Source organism: Megascapheus bottae, chromosome 23 (genome assembly GCF_031878675.1).
Source record: "Megascapheus bottae isolate mThoBot1 chromosome 23, mThoBot2.hap1, whole genome shotgun sequence".
Lineage (NCBI taxonomy): Eukaryota > Metazoa > Chordata > Mammalia > Rodentia > Geomyidae > Megascapheus > Megascapheus bottae.
This window is the reverse complement of record NC_143531.1, coordinates 20,286,256-20,310,738: the sequence shown is the minus strand read 5'-3', so window position 1 is coordinate 20,310,738 and position 24,483 is coordinate 20,286,256. Positions and strand designations below refer to the sequence as shown.

The 24,483-nt window shown below is 42.2% G+C and overlaps 2 protein-coding genes and 1 long non-coding RNA gene across 3 annotated transcripts; 1 reads left to right on the top strand and 2 right to left on the bottom strand.

The window, feature by feature from the left end:
- Positions 1-2,103: 2,103 nt before the first annotated feature.
- On the bottom strand, positions 2,104-2,770 carry Pigy (phosphatidylinositol glycan anchor biosynthesis class Y). Its single transcript, XM_090356819.1, has one exon. The coding sequence runs from the start codon at positions 2,768-2,770 to the stop codon at positions 2,555-2,557; it is 216 nt and encodes a 71-aa protein (XP_090212945.1). The 3' UTR covers positions 2,104-2,554.
- Positions 2,771-2,864: 94 nt separating this feature from the next.
- On the bottom strand, positions 2,865-4,587 carry Pyurf (PIGY upstream open reading frame). The gene is made up of 2 exons (XM_090356818.1): positions 4,299-4,587; positions 2,865-3,007 (listed from the first exon to the last, which is right to left on the bottom strand). The coding sequence occupies exons 1-2, from the start codon at positions 4,499-4,501 to the stop codon at positions 2,866-2,868; spliced, it is 345 nt and encodes a 114-aa protein (XP_090212944.1). The 5' UTR covers positions 4,502-4,587; the 3' UTR covers position 2,865.
- An 86-nt stretch (positions 4,588-4,673) lies between these two features.
- LOC150047399 (uncharacterized) lies at positions 4,674-24,156 on the top strand. Its single transcript, XR_016539431.1, has 2 exons — positions 4,674-5,032; positions 23,803-24,156. It is a non-coding gene; the product is annotated as an uncharacterized LOC150047399 (long non-coding RNA).
- The last annotated feature ends 327 nt before the right edge of the window (positions 24,157-24,483 follow it).

The following is a 24,483-nucleotide window of genomic DNA, read 5'->3' as shown; positions in this document are numbered from 1 at the left end:
GCCATGGACTCTCATCTATGTAGTTTTAAACAGTTAGTTGCACGCATTCATTGTACAAGTTTTGTGACATTGCTACATGTAAAGTGTGTCCCAATCAACCTGTCACACTCATCCACCATTGAACAATTTGTGGATTTTTTCCACTTTGCATGGGTTTAAGGTGACTGTTGTAGCATGTTAGTACTCATTTTGTTAAATTAATGACATATTTCATCCATCCATCCATCCTTGATGGGACTTTGGGATTACCATTTCATGAGGGCTATTATGAACAAACTATGCTGCCATGACCATTCACACACAATTTTGGGTGGACTACGTGTGCGAGAGAATGCACATATGTATCAATCTTGCTCATAGCTGGTACTCTTACTACTTGAACCAAGCCTCCAGTCTAGACTCACCAGTGCTTTTTTCTTTGAAGTTTTTTTTGTCAGGTGCACTGTTTTAGGATCTAAGATCTATGAGAACTGCAGATCAACCCCTAAGTGTGCAGGTAAGATACAGAAACATTGTCAGAGCTGGTGTGGTAGCTCACACCTGTAATCCTAGCTACTCAGGAGGCGAAGATCTAAGGATTGTAGTTCAAAGCCAGCCCAGGCACTAAAGTCTGTGAGACTCTTTGTCTCCAATTAACCAGAAAACTGGAAGTGGTGGAGTGGCTCAAGGAGTAGGGTGGTAGCCTAGAGGTGAAGAGCTCAGGGACAACACCCAGGCCCAGAGTTCAAGCCCCATGATTACCCCCCACACACACACACACAAAGAAACATCATCATTACTAGAGATCATTGAACTCATGGCCTCACACTTGCAAGGCAGGCACTCTACCACTTCAGCCATACCACCAGTCCCTTTTCTTGTAGTTTATTTTCAAAGTATTGCCTTTTCTTTATACCCAAACAGGCCTGGACTACCACCATCCTCTTTGTGCTTCCCTTTTGTTGCTGTCATCACAAGCAAATTACCATGCCTGGCATTGGTTAAGAGTTCTAAACTTTCATGTTTGGTCTGACCTTAGTAGCAAGTGTAACAGTCAGACACCATATTTTCTAGAAGTGCGCTATGAATGTTGGGAATATACATTTATACTAATTATATAACCACCAGAATGAGTCCTGTGTTCTTGGCTGCAGTGGCTGGCAGCCACTAACCTGTGGTGTGGAGGAAGTAGTTGGTGAAGACAATTCACAGTTCCCTTTGAATGGTAGCAAATTTTTAAAAACCTGTTGTTTAAAGACTGTCTAATCTTAATTCAGCTTAGCTCACAGGGAGTGCATCTACAGAGCTACAGACTGTTCTCAAAACACAGATTATAAGCAAAGTACTATTCTCAGGCCCTAGTTCTCAGTTGGCTGGATGTAAGATTGGGGCTAATTTCAAAATAAACCTCCTCTGTAAGAGATGAATGAGAACCTCTGTATAATTTATGAAATGGTTTCATCAGTGCAACTTAAGAACCTGGTTTGTATTTATAAACTATTAAATATATTATGCTTGTTAATACTATTTAATACAAATTAGGAATCAAGAAGGGCTTGGAGTGTCGATGCAGGCCTGTAATTGCAGCACTAAGGAAACCAATGAATGTGTACCAGGAGGAGTTAAAAGCACTTGATGGGCTATGAGTTTGGCCTAGTTGTAGAGTTCCTGCCTAGCTTGCATGAAGACCTGGGTTTGATTCCTTTGTACCACATACATAGAAAAGCCAGAAGTGGTGCTGTGGCTCAAGTGGCAGAGAAAGGCCAAGGACAGCTCTAAGCTCAAGCCCCAGGACTGGCCAAAAAGCACTTACCTAAGCAGGCAGAGTAGCATAGGAAAAAAATTCTAGCTTCTTTATTCTGTCCTTCCAAGGCATTTAAGTATACCATGCTCACTCAATCCTGTTAATAGCTTACCAGTACAAAATCAGCTTCCATCTGTCCTACCCTGCTTTACCTACTGAAGGTCTGGTTTCCTGGAAAATGGCTTTGTAGGTGTATTCAGGGTCTCAGTAAATACAACACACACTTCTCATTTAAGCATACTTTCACATTTTCCCTACTTTAGGATCATTCTCTTATGACAAAAATCCCAAATCTTTCACAATGAGCTTTTCATAGTCAGAAAAAAAAATCAACATTTTATTAGTATTTTATATCAAAGAAACGAGTAACTTTACAAACTCAAGACTCTATGTGAACTTCACAGTTGTTAATTTTATGTCACATTAGTTATTTATTTCTCTAGAAGTACTACAGTATGGCTCCAATAGGTGGCGTTATCATGCACCTCAAAAGTTAAGCAAAACTCCAAGTGACTTTTACATGCGCCTGTAGTGACAACTGGCAGTATTATTCTCCATCAGGACATTTTGCTGAAATGTTTCTCTATACAGTCAGAATCTTCAAACACAAGGGCAGAACTGAAGTACAAAGAAGCTGCAGCCTAAGCTTTCCAAAGTCCAGAGCCTGAGAGAAACAAAGCAAAGCAACCTTCTTGCAAACCAAATGGGTTTCCAGTGTTTCCAGAGTTGATGCCTAAGACCTATCTGTATCTCCACTCTGGGCTGGTTTCATTAATTATGCCTGAAGAGTTTAATGCCCATCCATGTCCAAAGGTGGAAAAACACATACACTGGTATGGTGATGGGCAAGAGCAGACTGTAAAAGCAGAAGCTGGCTGTGCTGGTGCAGCCCTGAGGGAAGTCATCTTCCACAGACGCAGAGTAGAACAGTCCTGCTAAAGAGATTAGTGGGACAAGAACAGTCAAGGTGGGCAAAGACACAAACATTCTCTCCACCTAGCCTGACACCCTGTTTGAAAAGGTGTATTTAGAACACTTAGGGTAGTGTTATGTGTGTGTGTGTGTGTGTGTGTTAAATTATCTTAGTGCTGCTCCATTTCTTCTTGCTTCTTATGTTCACGTGTCGTCCTGGCTGCCTGGGGTATCATATTAGGAATGCCATCAATGATTGGATAGGCTATTCCCAAGTCTTCATTAATCAATTCATTTGTTGTTGCTTGGTATCTAAGAGGGGAAAAACCAAAATGAATTGCAATAAATAATAGCACTTACCCAATACTTAATAATTACTCCCAGTCTTAATTCCAAAAGCAATAATGAATTCAACCATTTCTTTCCCAAAAGCTTAGAATTTATAATTGTTCCTATTAGTATCTCTCATATTGGTTTTACATTATTGTGTGTGCTGATACTGGGGCTTGAACCTAGGGCCTCATTTTCTCCTTTAGCTTCTTCATTCAAGGCTAGCATTCCATCATTTGAACCAAAGCTCCACTTCCCGCTCTTTGTTGATTATCTGGAAATAAGAATCTCTTGGATTTGTCTGCCCAGACTGGTTTTGAACCGTGATCCTTACAACTCAGCCCCTAAGTAGACAAGATTACAGGTGTATGTACTAAGTGCCCGATTATCTTTTATTTTACTCCCAATCTATTTTTTATACCAAGCAGAAGAGCTTTTTCCCTCCTTTACTTAAATATGCCTTCATGACTTCATCCAACCACAAATCCACTCCAGTTAACTTACTCCTAGAACAAAACCTAGAGAAAAACTCCACTAACGCCTTTGAAGTAAATTCTAAAGAGAGAGGAACTCAGCACATCGAAACCCCAAGTGCACGGTATAAGCTTGGGAACCGACGACCCAAAGACAGCCAGCCAAGGATGATCTTTGGGGTGAACACAGTTTGTTCTTCCAGTGGTGCCGACGGCCAGTCTGGAAGCGTGGCAGGGCTGCGTGCCCCACAACTAGAGCAAGAGGTTAAAAAGGCAGCCTGGGGAGGCATCGGCGGGCCCGCAGCGCGGCCTCGGCCGGACGGTGCGCGACGATCCACAATCCCGGTGACACCACATTTCCTGCCCGGCCCTGCGGCTCCTAAACCCCCACGCCGGGCTCACTTCGGAGGTCACCCATGCCAGGGGGCTTGGGGTGCCCACGTTGGCATTTTATTGGGGGGAGGTGGGGAGAGCGAGTTCCACGTGGCAAAACTGGCGCTCTACCCCCTGAACCACGCCCCAGATACTTCGGCTGTGGCCGTTTCTGGAGACCAAGGCCGTCCCGCTTCCCGGCTGGCCTCGCCCCGCCCGCGGCTGGGGTTACACAAGCGAGCCACCGCGCCCGTCCTGGAATCGGCGGAGCTCCAGAAACGTCCGCATCGACCTAGCCGCCCAGCGACTTGACCCCGGCCGCCCGATCCCCGGCCTCCCGCCGCCCGCCCGGCCCGGCCGCGTCCCGGAAATGGCAGCGGAGGAGGGGGGGGGCCGCGCCGAGAACAGCCAGCGCCCGCCAGTCTCACCGGAGCGGCTTCTTAGAGAGGGGACACACCAGGAACTCCAGCAGCGCCGGGTCGAAGGCGCGGGGCAGCTCCTCCGGCCGCTCGCCCCGAGCCGCCGAGGGCTGCGACCCGCCGATGTGCAGGCAACTCCGGCCGGCCGCGGAGGACGTCGCGCACGGCCCGCGCAGCGCTAAGGCGAGCGAGCGGCGCGCTGCCCTCAGCATGGCCCAGGCCCGCCGTCGGCCCCGCCGCCGTCTGCCGTGCGCGTCCGCGCGCCGCGCTCCTCACCCTGCGCCGCGTCTGCCGTGCACGTGCGCGTGCGTGCGCGCGCCGCTCCCCTTACGTCCGGTCGGACAGGCCCCGCCCTCCTCAGTCGCTACGCGAAACGCCGTCCTCCTGGGGACGGGCGGCGCTGCCTATTAGGTTCCGAGGACGCGTTTGGCCCGACGGCTTTGCCCACGGAGAAAGCGTTAACCGGACTCGCGTCCCGGGTTTGAAGTTACGCCGGAGCGTTTCCAGCAGCGAACCGCCCTCCAGGCCCGGGGCCGCGGCGTCCAGAAGGCATGGGCGGGCCCCGTCACGGCGGGGGCGAGCTCCGTGAGGCGGCACCCCGTCACGTCGGGGTGTCCGAGACCTCCGTTTACCGTGAATCTTAGTCCCCCCCTCCTCCTTCCCAATGTACAGAGGCTTTGGGAACTGGAGACGCGAGGCTCTCGCCCTCGGAGGAGGCCGGCTGGTCTCCCGGGACCCGCATTGTGAGTTCACAGAGCCCCGGGCCTGGGCGGGGGCGGGGCCGGGGGCGGGGCCGGGGCCGGGGTCCGCGCAGGCCCGCGTCCAGCCTGCCGGATCGTCCGCCAGGACCTGGGTACCACCGACCGCGGGGCCCCGTTTCCTTATCTGCACAGTGGGTTAATAACACTCTGCCCCAAAAGAAAGAAATTCCCCACAGTGAGGGGGCACTTTAGAAATGTTCATGGCACGAAGAAATGCTCAGGCCATGTTACCTATTTGCATTTTGTGTCATGGACTCTAGTTTTATTTATTTATTTTTTCCAGGGCATCATGATCGCTTGCTCATAGCTCCTGGGTTCTCAAGTGTATGAGTCACACCTCCAGCCATATATATATATATATATATATATATATTACATATACTATACATAAAATGTATAATATATTTAAATAATATAATGTATTTTATATATGTACTGTTTAATTGGAGATAGAGCCTTCGGGACTTTTTTTTCCCTCCTAAACTGGCTTCAAATCTCAAGGCGTCTGTTCTCAACCTCCTTGGTAGCCAGGATTTCAGGTATCAGCCACAGAAACCACCCAGCTCTGAAGATTTTTTTGTTAGTCATCCATTTGCACTTTGTTATGTTGAATATTTACTTGATTCTATTTGTTTTTTTATTTCTCCATTTTTCTTTCCTTCCTTGAGATAGGTCTTGTGTAGGTTGGCCATGGCTTTAACTGCCAACTCGTCCTACCTTAACCTCCCTACTACTGGGATTGCAGACTTGAACCATTAGCAGTAGAAAAATACACTGAGATTTTTATATCATTTCAGAAGCTCACATTATGCCATCTGCAAAACGTTTCAACGTATTTTTAAAGGCTAAGCGAGTTTATAGATTACTGAAAAAGACAGCCTCTTTTGGATACACAGATATTTAAGAGACAATGAAAGTCTTAGATTGCTAAGCCTTCTTTTTGCTACTAAGAAATCTTCCAGAGAACTTTTTATTGGACTGGAGATATGGGGCAGAGGTTAGGGAAATGCCCGCCAGAGGGTGCTACTATAAAGTGCCAATATTACCTACACAGTTTCCAAGCAGGCAGTCCTGGGAATTAAATTTTCAGCAGAAGTTATCGATACTTTGTGCCCAGGGGAGGGAAGGAAGTAGAGGACAGATCTATTTCAGCAAGGGGTGGTGATGAAGAATTTGACCTCTTCCAGGGTGGGTGGCTTTGGCCTCTGGGCCCTGGGGAGTAGGAGTGACCCCTCCCCCTTACCCCCAGACTCAGGGCAAGCTTGATGAGCCTAGCCTGGCGGACAGATACTTATCAGCAAACTTTTCTAACCACTCATAAATTTAGTTTCCATTTGTCTCACACATAGAAGTTTCTAGTTAGTCTCACACATAGAAATTTCAAGTAGATTGTTTTACTTTGCATTAGTTTGGGGGAAGAAGGGAGAGAAACATTCAAAATGGCCTTGAATCTGTAACACTAGGAGTCAACAACCGATATTTATAGGACAGTGGAGTGTGTGGCTATGTTAATCCAAACTGTGTGCATATTAAGTGGGCAAATGTCCCTTTAGCCCTTGATAATAAAGGTATTCAGCTAGTTTCTGCATGTTGTAGAGTAAGCTGCATGTAGGTGGCTGGCAGTAACCTTTCAAGAAGCTTTTTATAATGGGCAAGACTTGTGTCCTTTCCTGTCACTGACACTCTGTCAGTGGGCCCAGTTACCTAATCAGCTGTGTGACCTTGGGGAAGTTTAGCTCTCTGCCTCAACCTTCTTACCTGTGAAATAGGAAAATCAGAATTTACTTCACAGTTTATAAGTGGTTTAGGTTAAAGAATACACATAGATCAGGAAACATGACTGACACAGGCTGCCCACTAAAAGAATGTTACCAGCAGCCAAATAACCTATTGTGGTGAAGCTGGTGAAAATTGTGATGAAAATGGAAAGTCCTGGGTACCTCCATTTGTTTATTCTGGGATTTGAACTGAAGGCCTGGCGCTTGCTCTAAGAATACTCTACCTCATGAGTCACACCTCCAGTTCTTTTTTGCCTTATTTTCCAGATAAGGTCGCTCATTGTTTACGTGAATGGGGCCTCACATCACATCCTCCTACTTACGCTTCACTCTCATACTCTGAAAGATGAGGACAGAGCTTCAGTTTAGCCTCCCTTCTAGTTGTGAGGCTGTTAGGTACACTTCTGGACCCTGGCCAGCTCTACAGAAGCCCTTTAGCCAGGACAGTCTATCTGTCTTTCTCCAGCTGACCTCAAGCCCCTTGAGGAAGAAGCTAGCCAGGCTGGCCCCAGCCCCGTCCTTTGCAGGCTCTGCTAGATAAGGTCCTGCCTCTTCCTGATGCTTCTGTAGTTCCTGGGAGCCACCCCTTTCATACTCATCCCCAAAGGTACTCACAGGAGCACACTGCCTCTGACAAAACAGATGCTGCATTGTGTGTACAGTGAGTTTAGAGCCTGAGGGCAAAGTTCCCTTTGCCAGTGTCTCTTTCCTGAGCCCAGGAAGGGAGCCTGTGCACATCTCTCACAAGTAGCTCAGAAAGCCCCTCACAACCAACTCCCACTGATCCGACAACTTGCAACGACACAGGGCCCTGAGCCCTGTGCCCTACTCTGGACCCCATACAAACACAGTTGGTAACTGTACTCTGGTCATGGGAAGCCAGGGACCCTATCACCACACACTCCAGAGGAAGTCCCTCACCCCTGCCATCCCTGGGCATTAGTGTAAGAATTCAGTAAAACAACCTGTGTAAATCAGAGAACAGTGCCTGGCACTTTGTACTTCACACATGCTAGCTATTTAAACTTTTACCAGGAAAGTGAGCTCAAATGGAAAAGAATAATGTTTCTAGAACAGAGTGAAAACTATAGTTTGCAGACCAGATCCAGCCCACTGTCTGCTTTTGTAAATTTCCACTGGAACAGGGCAACACGAATTTGTTTCTGTATTTTCCAGGACTTTTTAAACTATAAGGAAGCAATCACACACAGAGACTGTATGGGACATAAACCTTAAAATATTTATTATATGTTTATATTAATGTTAGCATTGAAGAGAGGGGGGAAAGAGGGAGGGATAGGGAGAGATTGAGAGAGAGATGAGAGTTGATTATGCAGACTGAGGAATTCCACAGCCTGCTAGCTGGAGAATGGGGTCCAGAAAGCCTAGGATGTGATTCATCTCAGTCTGAAGGGCTGAGGACCAGAAGTACTGATGTGCACGGGCAGACAAAGTAGATGTCTCAGTTCCAAGAGGAACTGCCTTTCCTCTGTGTAGCAATTCCAGGGATTGGGTGATGACCCTCACCCAGTGAGAGTGTCTCTTCTTCCACAGAGTATAGACCCCAGTGCTTATCTATTTCAGAGACAACCTCATCCCAGCCAACCTCACACACAGCGATTACACTGGCCCTTTATAGAAACTGTGTTCTGGTGACGAAAACTCTTAGAAAATAATGAGAGAAGTCCTCCCAAAACAACAGTCTCTTGGTGGAGAGTTAAAATATGTAAGGAAACAATTTGGGTTATTCTTTCTGCAAAGGGCTCCAGAGGACATGAGGGAAAGGCAATAGCACTTTTGCCTTGCAAAATTTAGACTTTGTATACATTGAATAGGCAAAAAAAAAAAACAAAGCTAATCCCCTAAAATGGAAATGATAACCCAGCACCACTTCCCCTGCCACAAGCTAGGGAATGTGTGAGGGAATGCGGCCCAGCTTGGAAGGTGATCGTGTAAGAGATCATGCGTCCACCTCGTCTACATCCAGTGGGCCAGTTTTGTATGAGGCTGTCCTTGAACACACAGAACTCCACCTCTTGAGTGCAGGGATTATAAGTATGTGCCACCATGCCTGGCTTTTTTGTTTATTTTCTGTTTCAGTTATTCTGGGAATTGAACATGTGGCCTCATGATTCTCCATTGACATTCATCCCCACCTCCTAGTTGCTATTTCTTAAAATTGTTTCTCTTTACAAATCTGGCTTTTTACCAGCTATTAGCATGTACTCTCCCATTTGGGATTTGACAGTCTCCATCCTAAGCCCTCAGCATGGTAAAGTATCTCTAGCCCTAGCTGCATCAAGGGAATACTCTTTACCCAGATCTGAACTTCCTCCACCCTTCCCTTCACAAAGAAAAGAACTCTTCTCTCAGCCTCCACCTGCTGGCTTCTCCAGGATTGGCTCATTAACAGCCTTCAGCCCAGTATTAAACTCAGCCCTGCCTTGGGGCTGTCTTCAGTGTCCAGCTGCAGCATGCAGCTCCAGCCTCTGAACAAAAACAGGTACCATTTTCCCTCTCTCTGGTTAGCGCCTGCTGACAATAAACTCCTTCTGCTGTGTGTGTGACTGTGTCTGGGTGGTGGTATGGGAAGGTTGCTTTCACCAGCTTTTTGTCATGGAAACCCAGGCTGGCTTTAAATTTATGATTGATCCTATTGCCTTAACCTTTTGATGCTGTGAATATAGGCACCTGCCGACACACTCAACAAGAGTCATGTTCTAGTTTAGGCTTCAGTGACTCAAAATTGTGACTAACAACATAGGCCTTGCTTCCTTACCTCTTTTTCTTTTACCTTTCACATCAGCAGCTTAGTCAAAAATTTCACTGAAAGAGAAGTTGCTTATGTTTGAGTAAATTCTACATGTTTTCTATTTTAGTCAGTTTCTTGGGTTTTTAATCTCCTTTACTGTCTCCCCTTTTCCATCTCTCATACTTGTTTCTTGGCTACTCCCCTTCTGCTAATAGAGAAATATGATCCAAATAAACTGACAGTGTTTCTTGAACTTGAACGTTCATGCGAATGACCTTGGAATCTTGTTAGAATACTGACGCTGGCTCAGTCAGCGTGACTGAGATCAGACTGCACAGTTTGGACAGCCTCGTTGTATAAAAGCTTCCAGCTATTACTGCAGAGTTACAGGCTACACTTTCAGTTACAGGAGGCTGAAACAGTTTCAGCCTTCAGGGTATCTGGCAATGTGTATAGACATCTTTTTTTTTTTTTTTTTTGGCCAGTCCTGGGCCTGAGTGCTGTCCTTGGGCTTTCTCAAGGTTAGAGCTCTACAACTTGAGTCACAGTACTGCATCTGGCTTTTTCCGAGTATGTGGTGCTGAGGAATTGAACCCAAGGCAGGCACTCTACCACTAAGCCACATTCCCAGACCCTCCTCCTCCTCCTCCTCCTCCTCCTTCTTTCTTCTTCTTTTTTTTGCAGCTCTATTATACCAGGAAAATAAGTCACTCAATCCTTAATCATATCCTTTACAGTTTATTAAATGAAAGTTATGAGTAGACTATAGTGTAGGAGGAAAATGTAAAATGTTTCATTCTAGAAAAATAATAAAAATTTAAGGCAGTGAGTTTACAGCCTTGAAATGTGGACTAGATGACTTGTATTATCTTTGTTGTGTATTGTTGAACCGTAGAAAACAACAGAAGCAATTCTCAAAATGATCATCAGTAGCTGTTTTTCTCTGTATTTTCACACCATATCTGTCAACTGCTCCACAGTATGAAGGGAAATGAGTTATCACAGAGGCTTTTCCCTTATTTTTTGATGAAGGTAGGGCTTTTAAGAGTTCAGCACTCTATTGTAGAAAATATCTTCTATTGTTGGAGAGATGTAGATTCTGACAACTCTAAATTGATTTGGCTTTCCAATGGGAAAAAACTTGAATAAGAGAGATATGTATTTTTAAAAAGGATAGTTTTAAAAATCAGAATGATTAAGTAAACTTAGTCCTAAATTCTAATTTCTGAAAGGTCTTCTTTTCCTGTCAGGCACCTTTGGGTGACTCCTGACTGGCCTGTAGACACCAGACACAGCCTTGGGGATCTCTTTGTCTAGGTTTCTTCTTAGTTTCATTGCAGTGGAAAACTGAAGTTTGGATTAACCACTGAGAACATTTTTGAAATGTAAGATCTCATTGAGAAGTCCTTTAATAGAAAGGGGATGCAGGGTAATGATAGAGTGCCTTTCTAGATTGCTTGAGACCTTGAGTTTGATCCCCAGCACACAAAAAGAACAAAAAATATAAAAAATGTTATTTCTGGTTATGGTGTTGCCCACTCAGCACTTGGAAAGTGGAGGAAAGAGAATCTCAAGTGTGAGGCCAGATGGGGATATAGAAAGGGTTCTTAGGCCAGTCTGGGCTTGTAGAACATATTATATAAGATTGTTATAGCAGAGAGGATGATCCTCTTAAAGTTATCCCTCCTTCTATTCCCCACCTGCCAATTGTGCCTCATCTGTACTAAACTTAGGATGTGACACACCATTCACTGAGGCAAGGGGTCCAGAGCTGTAGCATTCTATACTTCTTTGCAGAACCTCATATTTATTTGGTCACCAGGTTCTTTCTCTCTCTCCCTCCCTCTCTCTCCCTCCCTCCTTTCCTCTCCCTCCCTCTATCTTTCATGAATGCCCACATCTGATGACTTACCTAAGCCATCCTGACTTCTGGCCAGTTCCCCAGTGTTGGGGCCTAGCCTCCATCCCTGAAGCCTGATTCTGGCTCAGCTACAATTAAAGGGCTTTGTCTAGGCATTCGGTCCTTTGCATACCTCTCTTAAGGCATCTCTGTGTACGTGACTCGATTGAACCCCCCGCAGTTTCGCGGGTCTCGCAGCAGCTCAAGTCTCGCGCGCTTTCCTGCACCTGTCCTGCCCACTACCTGAAAGCCCCACCCAGACCCTTAGTGGTAGCACAGAGGCCCTCTTCCTATTGGCTAGCTTCCCAGTGCCCACCTTCTCCTACCCCAACAATATATAACTAATTGTTTGACGCAATAAAGGAGGAGAGCATCGGAGAGCATCAGAGAGAACGAGAGATCACCAGAGATCAGCAGAGAGATCTGATGCGCTTTCATGGTTAACACTGCTTCTGACTCAGCGTGGTTTTTTCTTCCCCGGTGATTGGGGGAGGGCTGGGTCTTCCACACTTACCATCTCGCTCGGCTCCCGGGGGACTACAGGCTGGCCCTGTTTGTCCCTCCCCGTTCCCGTGTTGCTGCCCCAAGAGGAGCAACACCCCAGTAGTCTTATAACTACTCCTGACTCCAGTATGTTCTTTGCCAATTTATCCCCTACACTTGCAAAAATACTCTTTTAAAAGCAAAATTACTCACATCACTTATCAACTAACATCCTCTACTTAAAGTAGTATTGAATAAAACTGTCTTCTTTTTTTTTGGTGGGGGGACAGAGGGGTGTTAAGTCATGGAGCTTGAACTCCAGGCCAGGGCTCTGTCCCTGAGCTTTTTCACTCAAGGCTAGCATTCTTTTTTTTTTAATTGTAATGTATAGAGGGGTTACAGTTACATTCGTCAGATGGTAGATGCATTACTTCTCACACATTGATACCTCTTCTGTTTTTTCCCCATTTCCCTCCCTTCCCAATCATCTTATTTTCCCCCTTCCCTTTCCTATTTCAAATAATCAAAAGGTATACAATATACCAGCTAACCAAGTCAGATACAGTAACAATATGAGATTAACCAAAGGGCAACAAAAGAGAAGAGAAGTAACACAGTACAGTAAGAACAACAATCACACAAGATAAAGCTCTTGTTTCCATATCCTAGAGATCCTTTCATTTAGTCTCATTCTATATGACCTTATGAATCTAGGTTTTGTGCTATTGTAATCCTCTGGTAGGGGAGTCCTGGGTGTGTACTAATTATTACAAATGAGGGAAATCCTTGAGCATAGGTTCCTTTAGGTCTGGCTTACTTCACTTAATATGATTTTTTCCAAGTTTTTCCATTTCCTTATAAATGGGACGATGTCATTCTTTCTGGTGGCAGCATAGAATTTCATTGTGTATAAGTATCAAGGCTAGCATTCTACAACTGTAAGCCATAGTGCCACTTCTAGTTTTTTAGCAGTTAATTGGAGGTGAGAGTCCCATAGACTTTCTTGCATGCACTGGCCTCGAATTGTGATCCTCTGATCTCAGCCTCCTGAACAGCTAGGATTGCAGGTATGAGCCACTGGTACCCAGCCAGAATGTGGCTCATTCTTAAAAATCTTTGGCTTTAACCTTTCTGGTCAGTGCTCAAAATTACATTGGATATATGTATATTTAAATGAATACACCTTTTTTTTCCCTGTGCATTCTGATTCTTGTGCAATCATTAGATTCTAAGACTGTAGCTTTTGATAGTCGTTGGGTATAATTATAACAAACGTAGGGGTATTTCTTCAATTTTCCTGTTTGGTGTTTTGTATATCACCTCTACCTTGTTGATCCTCTCTCAAGACTGGAGAAAATTTCTGCTATAATTTCAGTAAGTAGGTTATCTATACCTTTAGTTTGTATCTGTTTTCTTCTTCTATACCCATGAATTATAGCTTTGCCCTTTGATTGCTATCCAAGAGATGTTGCAGATTCCATCCATATTTTCTTAAGTGCTTAATAGATTGATCTATTTCCTTTCTTTTATCTTCATTTCTTTTTGCCAGTCCTAGGTTTAAGCTCAGGGCCTGAGCACTGACCTTGTGCTTTTTGAAGGTTCGAGCTCTACCACTTGATCCACAGCATCACTTCCAGCTTTTTTCTATGTATGTGGTACCAAGGAATCAAACCTGGTTTTTGTGCATGCTAGGCAAGCACTCTAACACTAGGTCAAACTCCTGACCCCATATCTTCAATTTTTGATGCCCTATTTTCAACTTATTCTATTACATTAGCTATATATTAGGCTTTCAATTGTTTCTCCCCTTTGGGTTACTCAGCTCTTCAGTTTTAAGATTTCAATTTGATTTATTTTAATATTTCTATATCTTAATTGAATTGCATTACCTTCTTTTTTGTTTTATTTTTTTAATTTTTTTATTGTAATTAGTAAAAGGGTTACATGATATTTGCCAGATAGAAGGTGCATTAATTCACATACATTGATACCCTTTCACATGTCTTGGTACCCATTTCCCTCCCCCCCCAAACCCCCCACCCGTCTTGGTTTTCCCCCCTTCCCTATCAAAATTCAAATATCCAAATACAAATAAATTCAATATATCAGATAACAAAGTGAGATACTATACCAATATGAGATAACCAAGGGACAGCAAAGAGATGACAGACAACATAGTACATTAAGGACAACAATCATTCATTATATGGCTTTTGTTTCAATATCCTAGAGGTCCTTTCAATTAGCTTCACATTGTATGGCCTTATGTATCAAGATTTTGCTCTATTGCAAATCTCTGCTAGTAGAGCCCAAGGTTTCTACTGATTATGACGAATGAGGGAAACCATTGAGCCTAAGTTCCTTTGAGTCTGGCTTACTTCACTTAATATGATTTTTTCTAAGTCTTTCCATTTCCTAACAAATGGGGTGATGTCATTCTTTCTGACAGCAGCATAGAATTCCATTGTGTACAAATACCACATCTTGTTGATCCACTCATCAACTGAGGGACATCTAGTTTGGTTCCATATATTACCTTCTTTATTGCATTATCTTCATTATCTTCTTCATTTCATTCAGCTATTTGAATTCTCTCTGAGTTCAGTTACTTGTTTGCATCTTTCAAGTGCAAGGATTATAGGGATGTGTACAGTGTAATTCTTAAGTTTATATTAAAGTTATAAAACTACAAGGAAAAATTATGTACTCTCATCCAGAATCCATAAATCAACAGTTTTATGTAACTAGGTTTTAAAATGACTTTGAGAATAACTTGCAGATATGAACTCCATTCAAGGTTAAACACTTTAAGACTAAACCTGAAACAAAAACATTCTCTTACATTACCACAATATACTAATCAAAATCAGAAAAGAAATAGCAATACTTTGATATAATCATCATATAATTAATGGTTAAACAGTTTATATTAATATTTTCCATTAATATCTTCCTTTCTATCTCTCCTGCTCTTTTTCCTCCCTTGACATTTTTTAGTTAAAGAATTTATTAATATTGATTTTTACATCATATGTCAAATATCATGTTTAACAAGTATTCAAGAAGGGAATCTATATACAATCACTGGCACTTAGATTTTAGAACATAATCAAAATTAGGCTGAGGGTTTATATGTCATAGATACATATTAATCTATGTAATAATGTGTAGGAAGTTTGTTCACATGCACAGCTTGTGATTTGATGTGTCTGATAGTTCTTATGGCTAGATTCAGATTGTGTATTTTTACCAAGATGCCACAGACCTGACATTGAGCTCTTCTCCATGCATCACAACAGGAAGATCTGCTGGGCACCCTCACTCTGATCATTTTATTGAAGTGGTGCCTGTGAAATGTCTCCACTGCAAATTACTGTTTGCTTGCATGTAATGGGCTTAGGTCAGACAGACATAAGGCGAAGAGAAAGAAACAGAAAAATGTTCCCAAATGATCTAAAAGGAAAATGTGTAGTTCTCTGTTATTTTGACCTTCCTCGAAATTACATACAAAAAGGCTACTTAAAATGGCGATTTTGTGACAGTTTTAGAAAGTGGTTTGCAAGAATAATCTGTAGCTCTGAGTTCCCTAGAGTTGACTATGAAAGTATAAAGGTAGTGGGTGTGCTGCAGCCCCTCTGGGAGTGAAGAGAGAGCGGTCTACCATGCTCTTGCATTTGGCTCACTGTTGGATCACTCGCGCTTCAAAAACCTTCTGACAGGAAGATAATGTCTCACGTTGTTACTCATGCTTGGTAATCAGAAGAACTGGTTTATGTTGGCACTAAAGCTGAGTCTTGACTTCCAGCTTCTTTGTTCAACCGGTTTATTCTTTAAGGGAGAACATCACTCACACTGAATGAGTGAGTCCACTTGTTTTCTAGAGTTTTAAATTGGATGCTCACAAACTGTTCTTTCAGGGGTCTGTGCAGCAGTGAAGTGATCATGCATTCTGAGTAACAGCAGGTCTCTTGTATAACTCCAACTACAGAAAAATATCTTTCCTGTTAGAATATGTTTGGGGAGCTCCGTGTGACCTGAGGCCACTGTCTCAGTCAGTTTGCCACAGCCTGGACAGCTCAAACAACAGAAATTGGTTTTCTCTCAATCTTTTCTTTTCTTTTTCCTTCCTTCCTTCCTTCTTTCCTTCTTTCTTCCTTTCTTTTATAGTGATACTGGGAATTGAACTCAGAATCTCACCCTAGTTAAGCAGGCACTCTACTGCTAAGCCAACTCTAGTTCCTTTCTGCACTGATTAGAGGCTCTGCCCCAGCATGCTCTTAGACCCTGATCCACCTATTTTAGGCTTCCCATCATTGCTGGGATGACATGGTACCATTATGTCCAGTTTTTTCTGTTGAGATGAAGTCTTGTGATCATTTCTCTACAAGTACCTTCAAACCACAGCTCTCCAGATCTCAGCCTCTTATTGGCCTGAGGATGAATCATGCAAAGATTTTATGCTCTTCGATATAATACAAATGAAATTGTCTAAAAATTTCACTCATTGCTCCTACATAGAGCTACAATTGATTTTTGTATAGATTATATCCTTAAATCTTGTAAAACTTGTTTATTAGTTCTAATTAAAACTTTGTTCTCTATGTATGATCATGTCATCAGCAAATACAGATTACTTTTTTTTTTTTTTGCCAGTCCTGGGCTTGAGCTCAGGGCCTGAGCACTGTCCTTGGACTTTCTCAAGGCTAGAGCTCTACCACTTGAGCCTCAGCACCATTTCCGGCTTTTTTTCTATATGTGGTACCGAGGAATCGAACCCGGGTCTTCCTGCATGCCAGGCAAGCACTTTAACCACTAGGCCAAACTCCCGGCCCTACTTTTAGTTTTCTAATCTGAATGCCTATCATTTTATATTCTTGCCTAAGTGCACCTTCTAGAACAATACTCTAACAATACCACACTGGGTTATTTATCCAAATTGCTTTAGAAAATGTTTATTCAGATCTTTTGCTCATCTGTGACTGCTTTATTTCCTCCAAACTAAATGAGATTGGTGAACTGTAGCTTCATAAAATTTGTATGTTGACCTCTTAATCCCCAGTACTTGAGAATATGATGATATTTAGAGATAAAAACTTTGAAAAGGCCATTAAATACAGCTCATTAGAATGGGCCCTAGTCGTCTATATAAAGAGAGGAATTTAGGACACAGGTTCAGGATGCCAAGGAGATTGGTCTCAGAAGAAACCAACCCTGCTAGTGCCTGGATCTTTGACTTGTAACCTACAGAATCATGAAAAAAAAAACCAACAAATTTCTGTTATATGAGCCTCACAGTGTGTGATGCTTTATTATGGTGGCTCTAACTACTTTATTTACGACTTCTAATAAGATGCTGAAAGAAATAGGTCATATAATGTAGTACCCAGGAAGGAATCCTGGAAAATAATTGATTTTTATTATTTTCCTGAGACTATCAATGGTATTTCTCCAGTGAGTAAGCACCCAGAAATTCAGTGTTAGGGATTTTGTTCAATTGGAGGTAGTTAATGAAATATATGAGGCTTTAGGTCATCTAACACCAAATCTCCTGAAAAATATGTAACATGAATAGAATAAGTCTTTTTTCATAAAGCCCACAATTAAGTTGCTTAAGTAGTGGAAATTTTTACCAAAAACTCAAAATTTATAAATTCATAGTAATGGTTCAAAAAATCCATAAATTCACTGATTCTGCAGCCTGAAGTCAAGGCCAACGTGATTTTGAAAATTTGTAATTTTTAACATACTGTTTCCTGGGTGTCATATGTAGAAACTAGAAGAAAAGAACAAGAAAAAAGTATCTCCTGGCTGTTAGTAAAATTATTCCTCGTTGAGTGCTGTATTTTTCTGCAGTGAAACACATGTGTATGTTATAGAAACTAATTAAGATTACTTTTTTGTTCACAAAGAGAAACAGCTGGGTTTTCACATCTGAGCACATTCAAGATCAGTATTTACTGAGAAAGAAAAAGCCATAGCCACCGGCAAAAGAAAATGAACATTTAGTTTCCTCTGCAGTCATTTCAAAACATTCTTTATACGAACATGGAACAGAAAGCTCATCACATTTAAAATGTAGCCACTCTTCTAGTCATTACAAAGCTTAATTTCTTGATTAGATGCCATCTTAGATGAATATTTAACATCTGAAATTAAAAATTTGCATAACTATTTGCACTGCCATCAGGCAGTGTCACTACAGAACTGTAAACTGGACTGTTGGCTTACTCTGACTTTAGGAATTCTGGGAAAGGATGATAGGATTGTAATCCAAACAGTCACCCTAGTCTCTCTGTGTCTGTTTGAAATATCATTTAAACGTCTCTAAGAATCAACCTGAGAATGAACCAGTGCATCTTGAGAGTCACTGAGAGTCTTAGTGGAGGGTCCCCATGACTTCTACCATAAACCAACAGAACAAATTGAGACAAGGTGATGATTCCAGTAGCACCTGGCTTGCAGCCCTGACTAACCTTTCCTAATTGTTAGTGAAGGGACCTATGGTGTTCCAGAAAAGATGAATCCCCCAGTTCTGCCCTCCCAAATGGAAGGAACTGGGCCTATTGCCAGGATCTTGCATCATCTAGGTAGCAACAAAGAACACTGAAACAACGTGATGGACCACCCTTAGAAATAGAGGTATGCTTCCTGACTGAAAGTAACTATAAAGGCTCTTCCCGGCTCCCAAGCCATGCCTTGACCATGTGACCACTGTCGGTGGAAGCAGCCATATTGCTTCTTTCCTGGTACCCACCCCTCCACTGCCCAAATCCAGCAACTGCCCTAAAGGAGAATCTAGGAAGAGTCAGAACATCCCAGTGGATCTTAGATGACTTAACTCCTACCACTCCCTCAACTGCACAGCATGACCAGAAGGGCCAGGGCAGCTCCAGCACACGGAGGTTGTACCAACTCTTCTCAGTATCAGGGATAGGGGAGTGAGGAGCGAATACCCTGGAAAGCCTTCAGAGTTGTAGTTGGTGATGTTCTGCTGGTTCCTAGAAATGGATCAGTGTCAGGGTTTCTCAGCATTCACACTTTTAACATTTGGGACTACATAATTCTTTACTGCAAGGAGCAGATGTATGATATGAATTTAGCAGCACCTTTGACCTTTAATCACTAGATGCTCATGGCATCTTCCCCACAAAGCTGTGACAACTGTCAATGTCACCCAACAATGCAAACTGTCCTTGGGACAAAACTATTCCTGGTTGGGAGCCCCTGGTATAGATGGAGGAAACCAAAGGCATTAATAGTTAATTGAGCAGAACTACCAAAGTGTGCAGATCCTGTAGTTCACTGAAATCTAGTCATCATGTCTAACAATGGACATTTTCTGAGAGCTCATTACCTGCTAACCATTGCATTAAGCACAACAGCACATTACGTATCTCAGTTAACCTTTAGGCTAGCCAATGAAGTAGGTTCTATTATTATTATTATTAAATGTCAAAGAAGAGAGGACACAGAAAAGTGAAGTGAATCCCTACTCTTTCATGACAAATCTAATTCAGTCCCACATAGTATGGCTCCAAAAGCAACTTCTTAACTGTAATAGCAGACCTTCCCCAAGCCTGAAATTGCTGAGTGCTAAGGCACTCAGCATTAGGGTTGTTTGCCCTCCCTTGTCCCTCAGAGGCAAGGCCTATAATAGCTAGTGCTTCTGGTTCTGGTTCCTCTCTGCTCAGTAATCTACCCTCCGTTCTCCAGAGTTCTCTAAGAGGTTTACCTTGTGTGATAGTTGTTTATAATATACTATATTATTTCTCTTCTCTATTTTCCCCTTATGATTAACCTCATGTACCAGGTACACTGTATATATATGTTTGCTTATTTGAAATAGGGAAGGGAGGAGGGGAAAACAAGATGATTGGGAGGTGGTGGGGAGAGGGAATGGGACAAAAATATGAGAAGGGGTATCGAGGTTTGAGAAATAATGAACCCACTACCTGCCAAATGTAACCGTAACTCCTCTATGCATTATCCAGACAATAATAATAGAAGTGGATGCATGGCTCCTGGACCATCAAGATGGAACGTTATGAGCTATCTTGTTTTGGTTTGGTTTCTATATATTAAAATGTGATTTTGATCCTCCAAAAAACTTAAGTAGCAGGAAGGGTGAATATGATAATCCCAAAGAACTGAGGCAACTTAATGTCACAGTTGCTACAAAGTGCGCAAAACCGAAACGTAGCCCTAAGTGACAAAACAGATTTTCAGAGTTCTAAAAGCTTCTGAAAAATCATCAAATCCTACACATCTCTGCCAGGTCACTAACCTGCCTTCCTCTCCCAGGACAGCTCAGTTTCATCCTTGGCTAGTGCTGGCAGGCCTTGATTTAATCATCCTTGTACTCCTCATTCAACAGACATTTCATAGAATCACATGTGCCCCAACAGGTGCTATTTGGACAGTGAGGTCATTTCTGGAAGTAACTTGAGTTAAAGATAGCAAGTGGAAAATTTTAGCCAAGAGTGATGACAAACACCTCTAATCCAGCACTTGGGAGAGATGGAGGCAAAAGGATCAACAATTTCAGATTCTGAATAGCCGGAGTTATACAGAGATTGCGTCAAAGGAAAGAGTAGGGAGGGAAGGGGAGAAAGAAAGACACAGAGACAGAGGCAGAGATAGAGTTAAGAAAGTTTTGTAAGAGTACTGAAACTGTCACAAAGTTATGAAACTGTCTCAAAGTTCTATCGATTGGATTTTAATTCTATCACATTGCAGAGATACAAATCACCCCTGCTCATTATAGCTAGTCTGTTGTCCTGAATGTTTTTTTTTCTTGTTTTGCTGGTCGTGGGGCTTGAACTCTGGGTGTAGGTGCTGTCCCTGGGCTTCTTTTGTTCAAGGTTAGAGCTCTGCCACTTGAACCACAGCACCACTTCTGGCTTTTTTGAGTAGTTTATTGGAGGTAAGAGTCTCAGACTTTTGAGCCCAGGCTGGTTTTGAATCATGATCCTCAGATCTCAGCTTCCTGAGTATCTAGGATTCGAGCTGTGAGCCACCAGTGCCTGGAAACCTTTAGTTATTTTTTAGGTCCATTTTACTTCCTGGTTCTTCCTCCTGGACCTATTTTTCAGCTGAGCTATTTTTCTCTGAAAGATTTCCCAATAGCTAAACAGAATTTCATGTGGCCTGGTGAGAAGAGAAGAGAGATGGACTTCCCTCTTGTCATTCTAGATAAAATAGTTATACATTAAAACTGCATTTGTTTTCCTGTGATTACTCTGAATACACTTGTCTCAACCTGATTCATATTAACTAAAACTCATGGTACCATGGCTGGGAAGACAATATTTCAGGATCTGAAATCTTCAGTCTTTTTCCATCAGATGATTCAGAAAGCTAATGTGACCAATTAATCACGGCTTAAAAGTAATCAATAGTCATGGTAAAATAAACCTAACGTAACCTTTGCCATTTTTTTGTGGAAGTCCTGGGGCTTGCATTCAGGGTCTGGGCACTGACTTACTGCTTCTCAAGGCTAGCACTCTACCAACTGAACCACCACTTTTAGCTTGTTCTGTGTATATGGTACTGAAGAATCGAACTCAGGGGTTCATACATGCTAGGCACATGCCAGGCCACATTCTCAGCCCAACATTTACCATCTTAACCATCTTCAAGTGTACGTTCACTACTACTAAAGACATTCACGTTGTGCAGCCCTCACCGCCATCCAACCCCAGGATATTTTCATCTTGCAAAATTGAAATGGGGTACTCATTAAACAACAGTATCCCATTCTTCTTGCCACCAGATCTGGCAATCACCACTTTACCTCCTGACTCCATAAAGTTGACTTGTTCTTAGGAAATGAAGTCAGACAGTGGTTTGTTCCCTTTGTGAACTGTTTCTCTTGGCGTAGTATCATCCATGCAGTAGCCTGAGGCTGATGCTCTGTGACTGAGGAGGAACAGTCTTCCATTGTGAGATTGTATTTCCTTGTACTCAGAAAGTCAACAGTTAGCGGACATGTGAGCTACTTCCATCTTTGGGCTATTGTAAGGAGAGTTGTTGTGAATCTGGGTATGCAAATATCTCCCTGAGATCCTGCTTTCAGTTCTTTTGGGGGTATAGCCAGGATTAGAATTGCTGGCTTCTAATAAATATTTTTTAATGTTTTCAGAATATTGAAAAATATTTCATTTGGCTAAAGTGTTCTTTTTCTTAGTGTGCAATTCACTTTAGCACTAGATATATTTAACTGAATCTGGTCAAATTTTTCAATGACAGTACTCAAAAGCCTTAATAGGATCAGTAAAGACAGTAAATGCTAATTTTCTACTGGAAATCTTAAACCTTGATACCTCTCGACAAAAGACCAGCAAACTCATATTTTTCTAGCTTTTTGTAAAGGACTTTTCCTCTTTCATCAAATGAATAAATCATAGTCTAGCAGAGTCAGGACAGGCAAATAGCACGTTAATGTGATTATGCTGAGACTATGCTGTCCTTGAGGGTTAAAAGCTGACTCCCAATTTGTCTCCCTGTCAGTTTAGAGCTCTCCTAAACCTGTCAAATCTGACAGGCATCAACAGCTGACACAAAGATGATGTCATTTTCTCTCCTTTGCTCTCTTATCTAATAAAATCCAGTAGGACAAAGATGCCAGCGTCTTTAAAGACTCAGCTCTCTAATATAGAATTTAAGTGTTTCAAGTAATAAAGTACCTTGTTCTATAGCAAAATCTTCAATACTTTTTTCCTTTCTGAAGTACCTGTTTATAGTATTAAATACACTTCATAACATTCTATAAAAATGTTCTTTGTTTTATCTCAGGCGCATGAAGTAGAAGTCATTAAATTGTCTCTGTCATTTCATGCATCCATTTGAAATGTGTATCCTGGTGACAAATGCTACCACTATATGACAGAAAAGCCTTTGTTAGATTTGTTTTGGTAGCATTATTATGACCATCAATACGAATTGTAAGAGTATCTAGGACTAATCTTTCAAAGAAAAAAAAAACCTCACAAACCTGATGGCCTAAAACATCAAACATTTTGTGTTTCACAATTCTGGAGTATAGAAGTCCATGCCCAAAGTGTAAGTAAGCAAGGTAAGTTGCTTCTGGAGGCTCTGAGGAGGGAAATCATTCATGCCTCCCTCTGGCTTCTTTCTCCCAGTGGTTTGGTGGCTTTGGGATTTCAAATACATCATTCATCTTAACCAGTTGCCCATGCAAAGTTTACATAAGTTTATAATTGGAGATACTCAGTAGACGTGAATTTGAGGGAAGGGAATTTAACCAATCACATATGCAATTTTCCTTCAGAAACATTAGAATGATTCCTTAGCAAGCCAAGACAAACAGTTCGTGTTCTCTTCAATGCACTAGGAAAGTCACTTTGTGGGTTGACAAGTACGTATCAATAGGGGAGTACCTGTGTCCTCTCAAACTCCTATTGACATTTAGCTGATTAAACACCATTGGAGAAGGTGATTTGGGGCCTCTTTTTTGTTTCCTTATTCTTCTACCTTTAAGGACAGAGTTTCTTCCTGTCTTCCTGCTGTATGATGATACAGCAAGATGGCCCTTGCCAAATTCCAGTCCTCTGATCTTGGACATCTCAACCTCCAGTCTGGTGAGCCAACACATTTCTATTTACTCTGAATTGTCCCATTTGTGGTGTTTTTGGTATAGGAGCACAGAATGGACTGAGATGCCTTACCTTGAATTTTATTTTCCAATTGGTCTAAAAAGAAACTGAATAAGAACTGTGGATGCAACAGAGTGATTGTACTCCTAAAGAATCTGTCTTAGTCTGTACACAAAATGCCAGAGACTGAGTAAGGAGTAAATAAAAACTATTATTTCTCATAGCTCTGAAGGCCAGAAAGTTCATGAGGAAGATGGGAGCAGATTGGGAATCTAGTGAGGACCTGCATCCTGGTTCATACATGACATGGTGCCCTCTGGCTATGGACCACAGCAGAAGCCACACCGGTGATATGGATAGTACCACATGGACGCTGTGAATCAGGACACGCATTGTTTTCTTAGTGACGGGCACTAACATCCCTTCTCTGATGGTGGTTCTACTGCTGATGGCAGACATTGACTTAATCTGTTCTTTATTTTGCCGTGGAACTTGGTGAAACACCAACTCATTGTTACTGGCTTATGCATGTGTACTGAAGATCAAAATGATTAATAACAGTTTGACTTTGTACAGAACTTCCTCTCTGGAACCATTATTTTTGGCAGGAATGTGGGAGGGAAAACATAACATAAAACAGACTTTTGGCAACAACCAACAGCCCCAATCATAAATTTTTAGGCACATAGGTAATTTTTGAGATGAATATTTAGAAGCCTATTGTCTAAGCTAATAAGTTTAGATGTATGTCACTGTTTGCCAGAAGATTTTTTTATTTTTGTTTATATCGTATATATTGTTTATATCGTAGAGAAAAGCTTGCCTATAAAACTGACAATTAAAAACAAACAAAAAACTGGCGAAGTTCTAGACAGAAGCCAGATATTGTGTGAGTTTGACTGGTG

What these genes read in the sequence shown, in the direction of transcription:
- Pigy (XM_090356819.1), bottom strand. Translation starts at nt 2,770, where the DNA reads ATGTTTGTGTCTTTGCCCACCTTGACTGTTCTTGTCCCACTAATCTCT.
- Pyurf (XM_090356818.1), bottom strand. Translation starts at nt 4,501, where the DNA reads ATGCTGAGGGCAGCGCGCCGCTCGCTCGCCTTAGCGCTGCGCGGGCCG. An exon ending in CTCTCTAAGAAGCCGCTCCG is followed by an intron (nt 3,008 to 4,298) that starts GTGAGACTGGCG and finishes TTCCCCTCTTAG; the next exon opens with ATACCAAGCAACAACAAATG.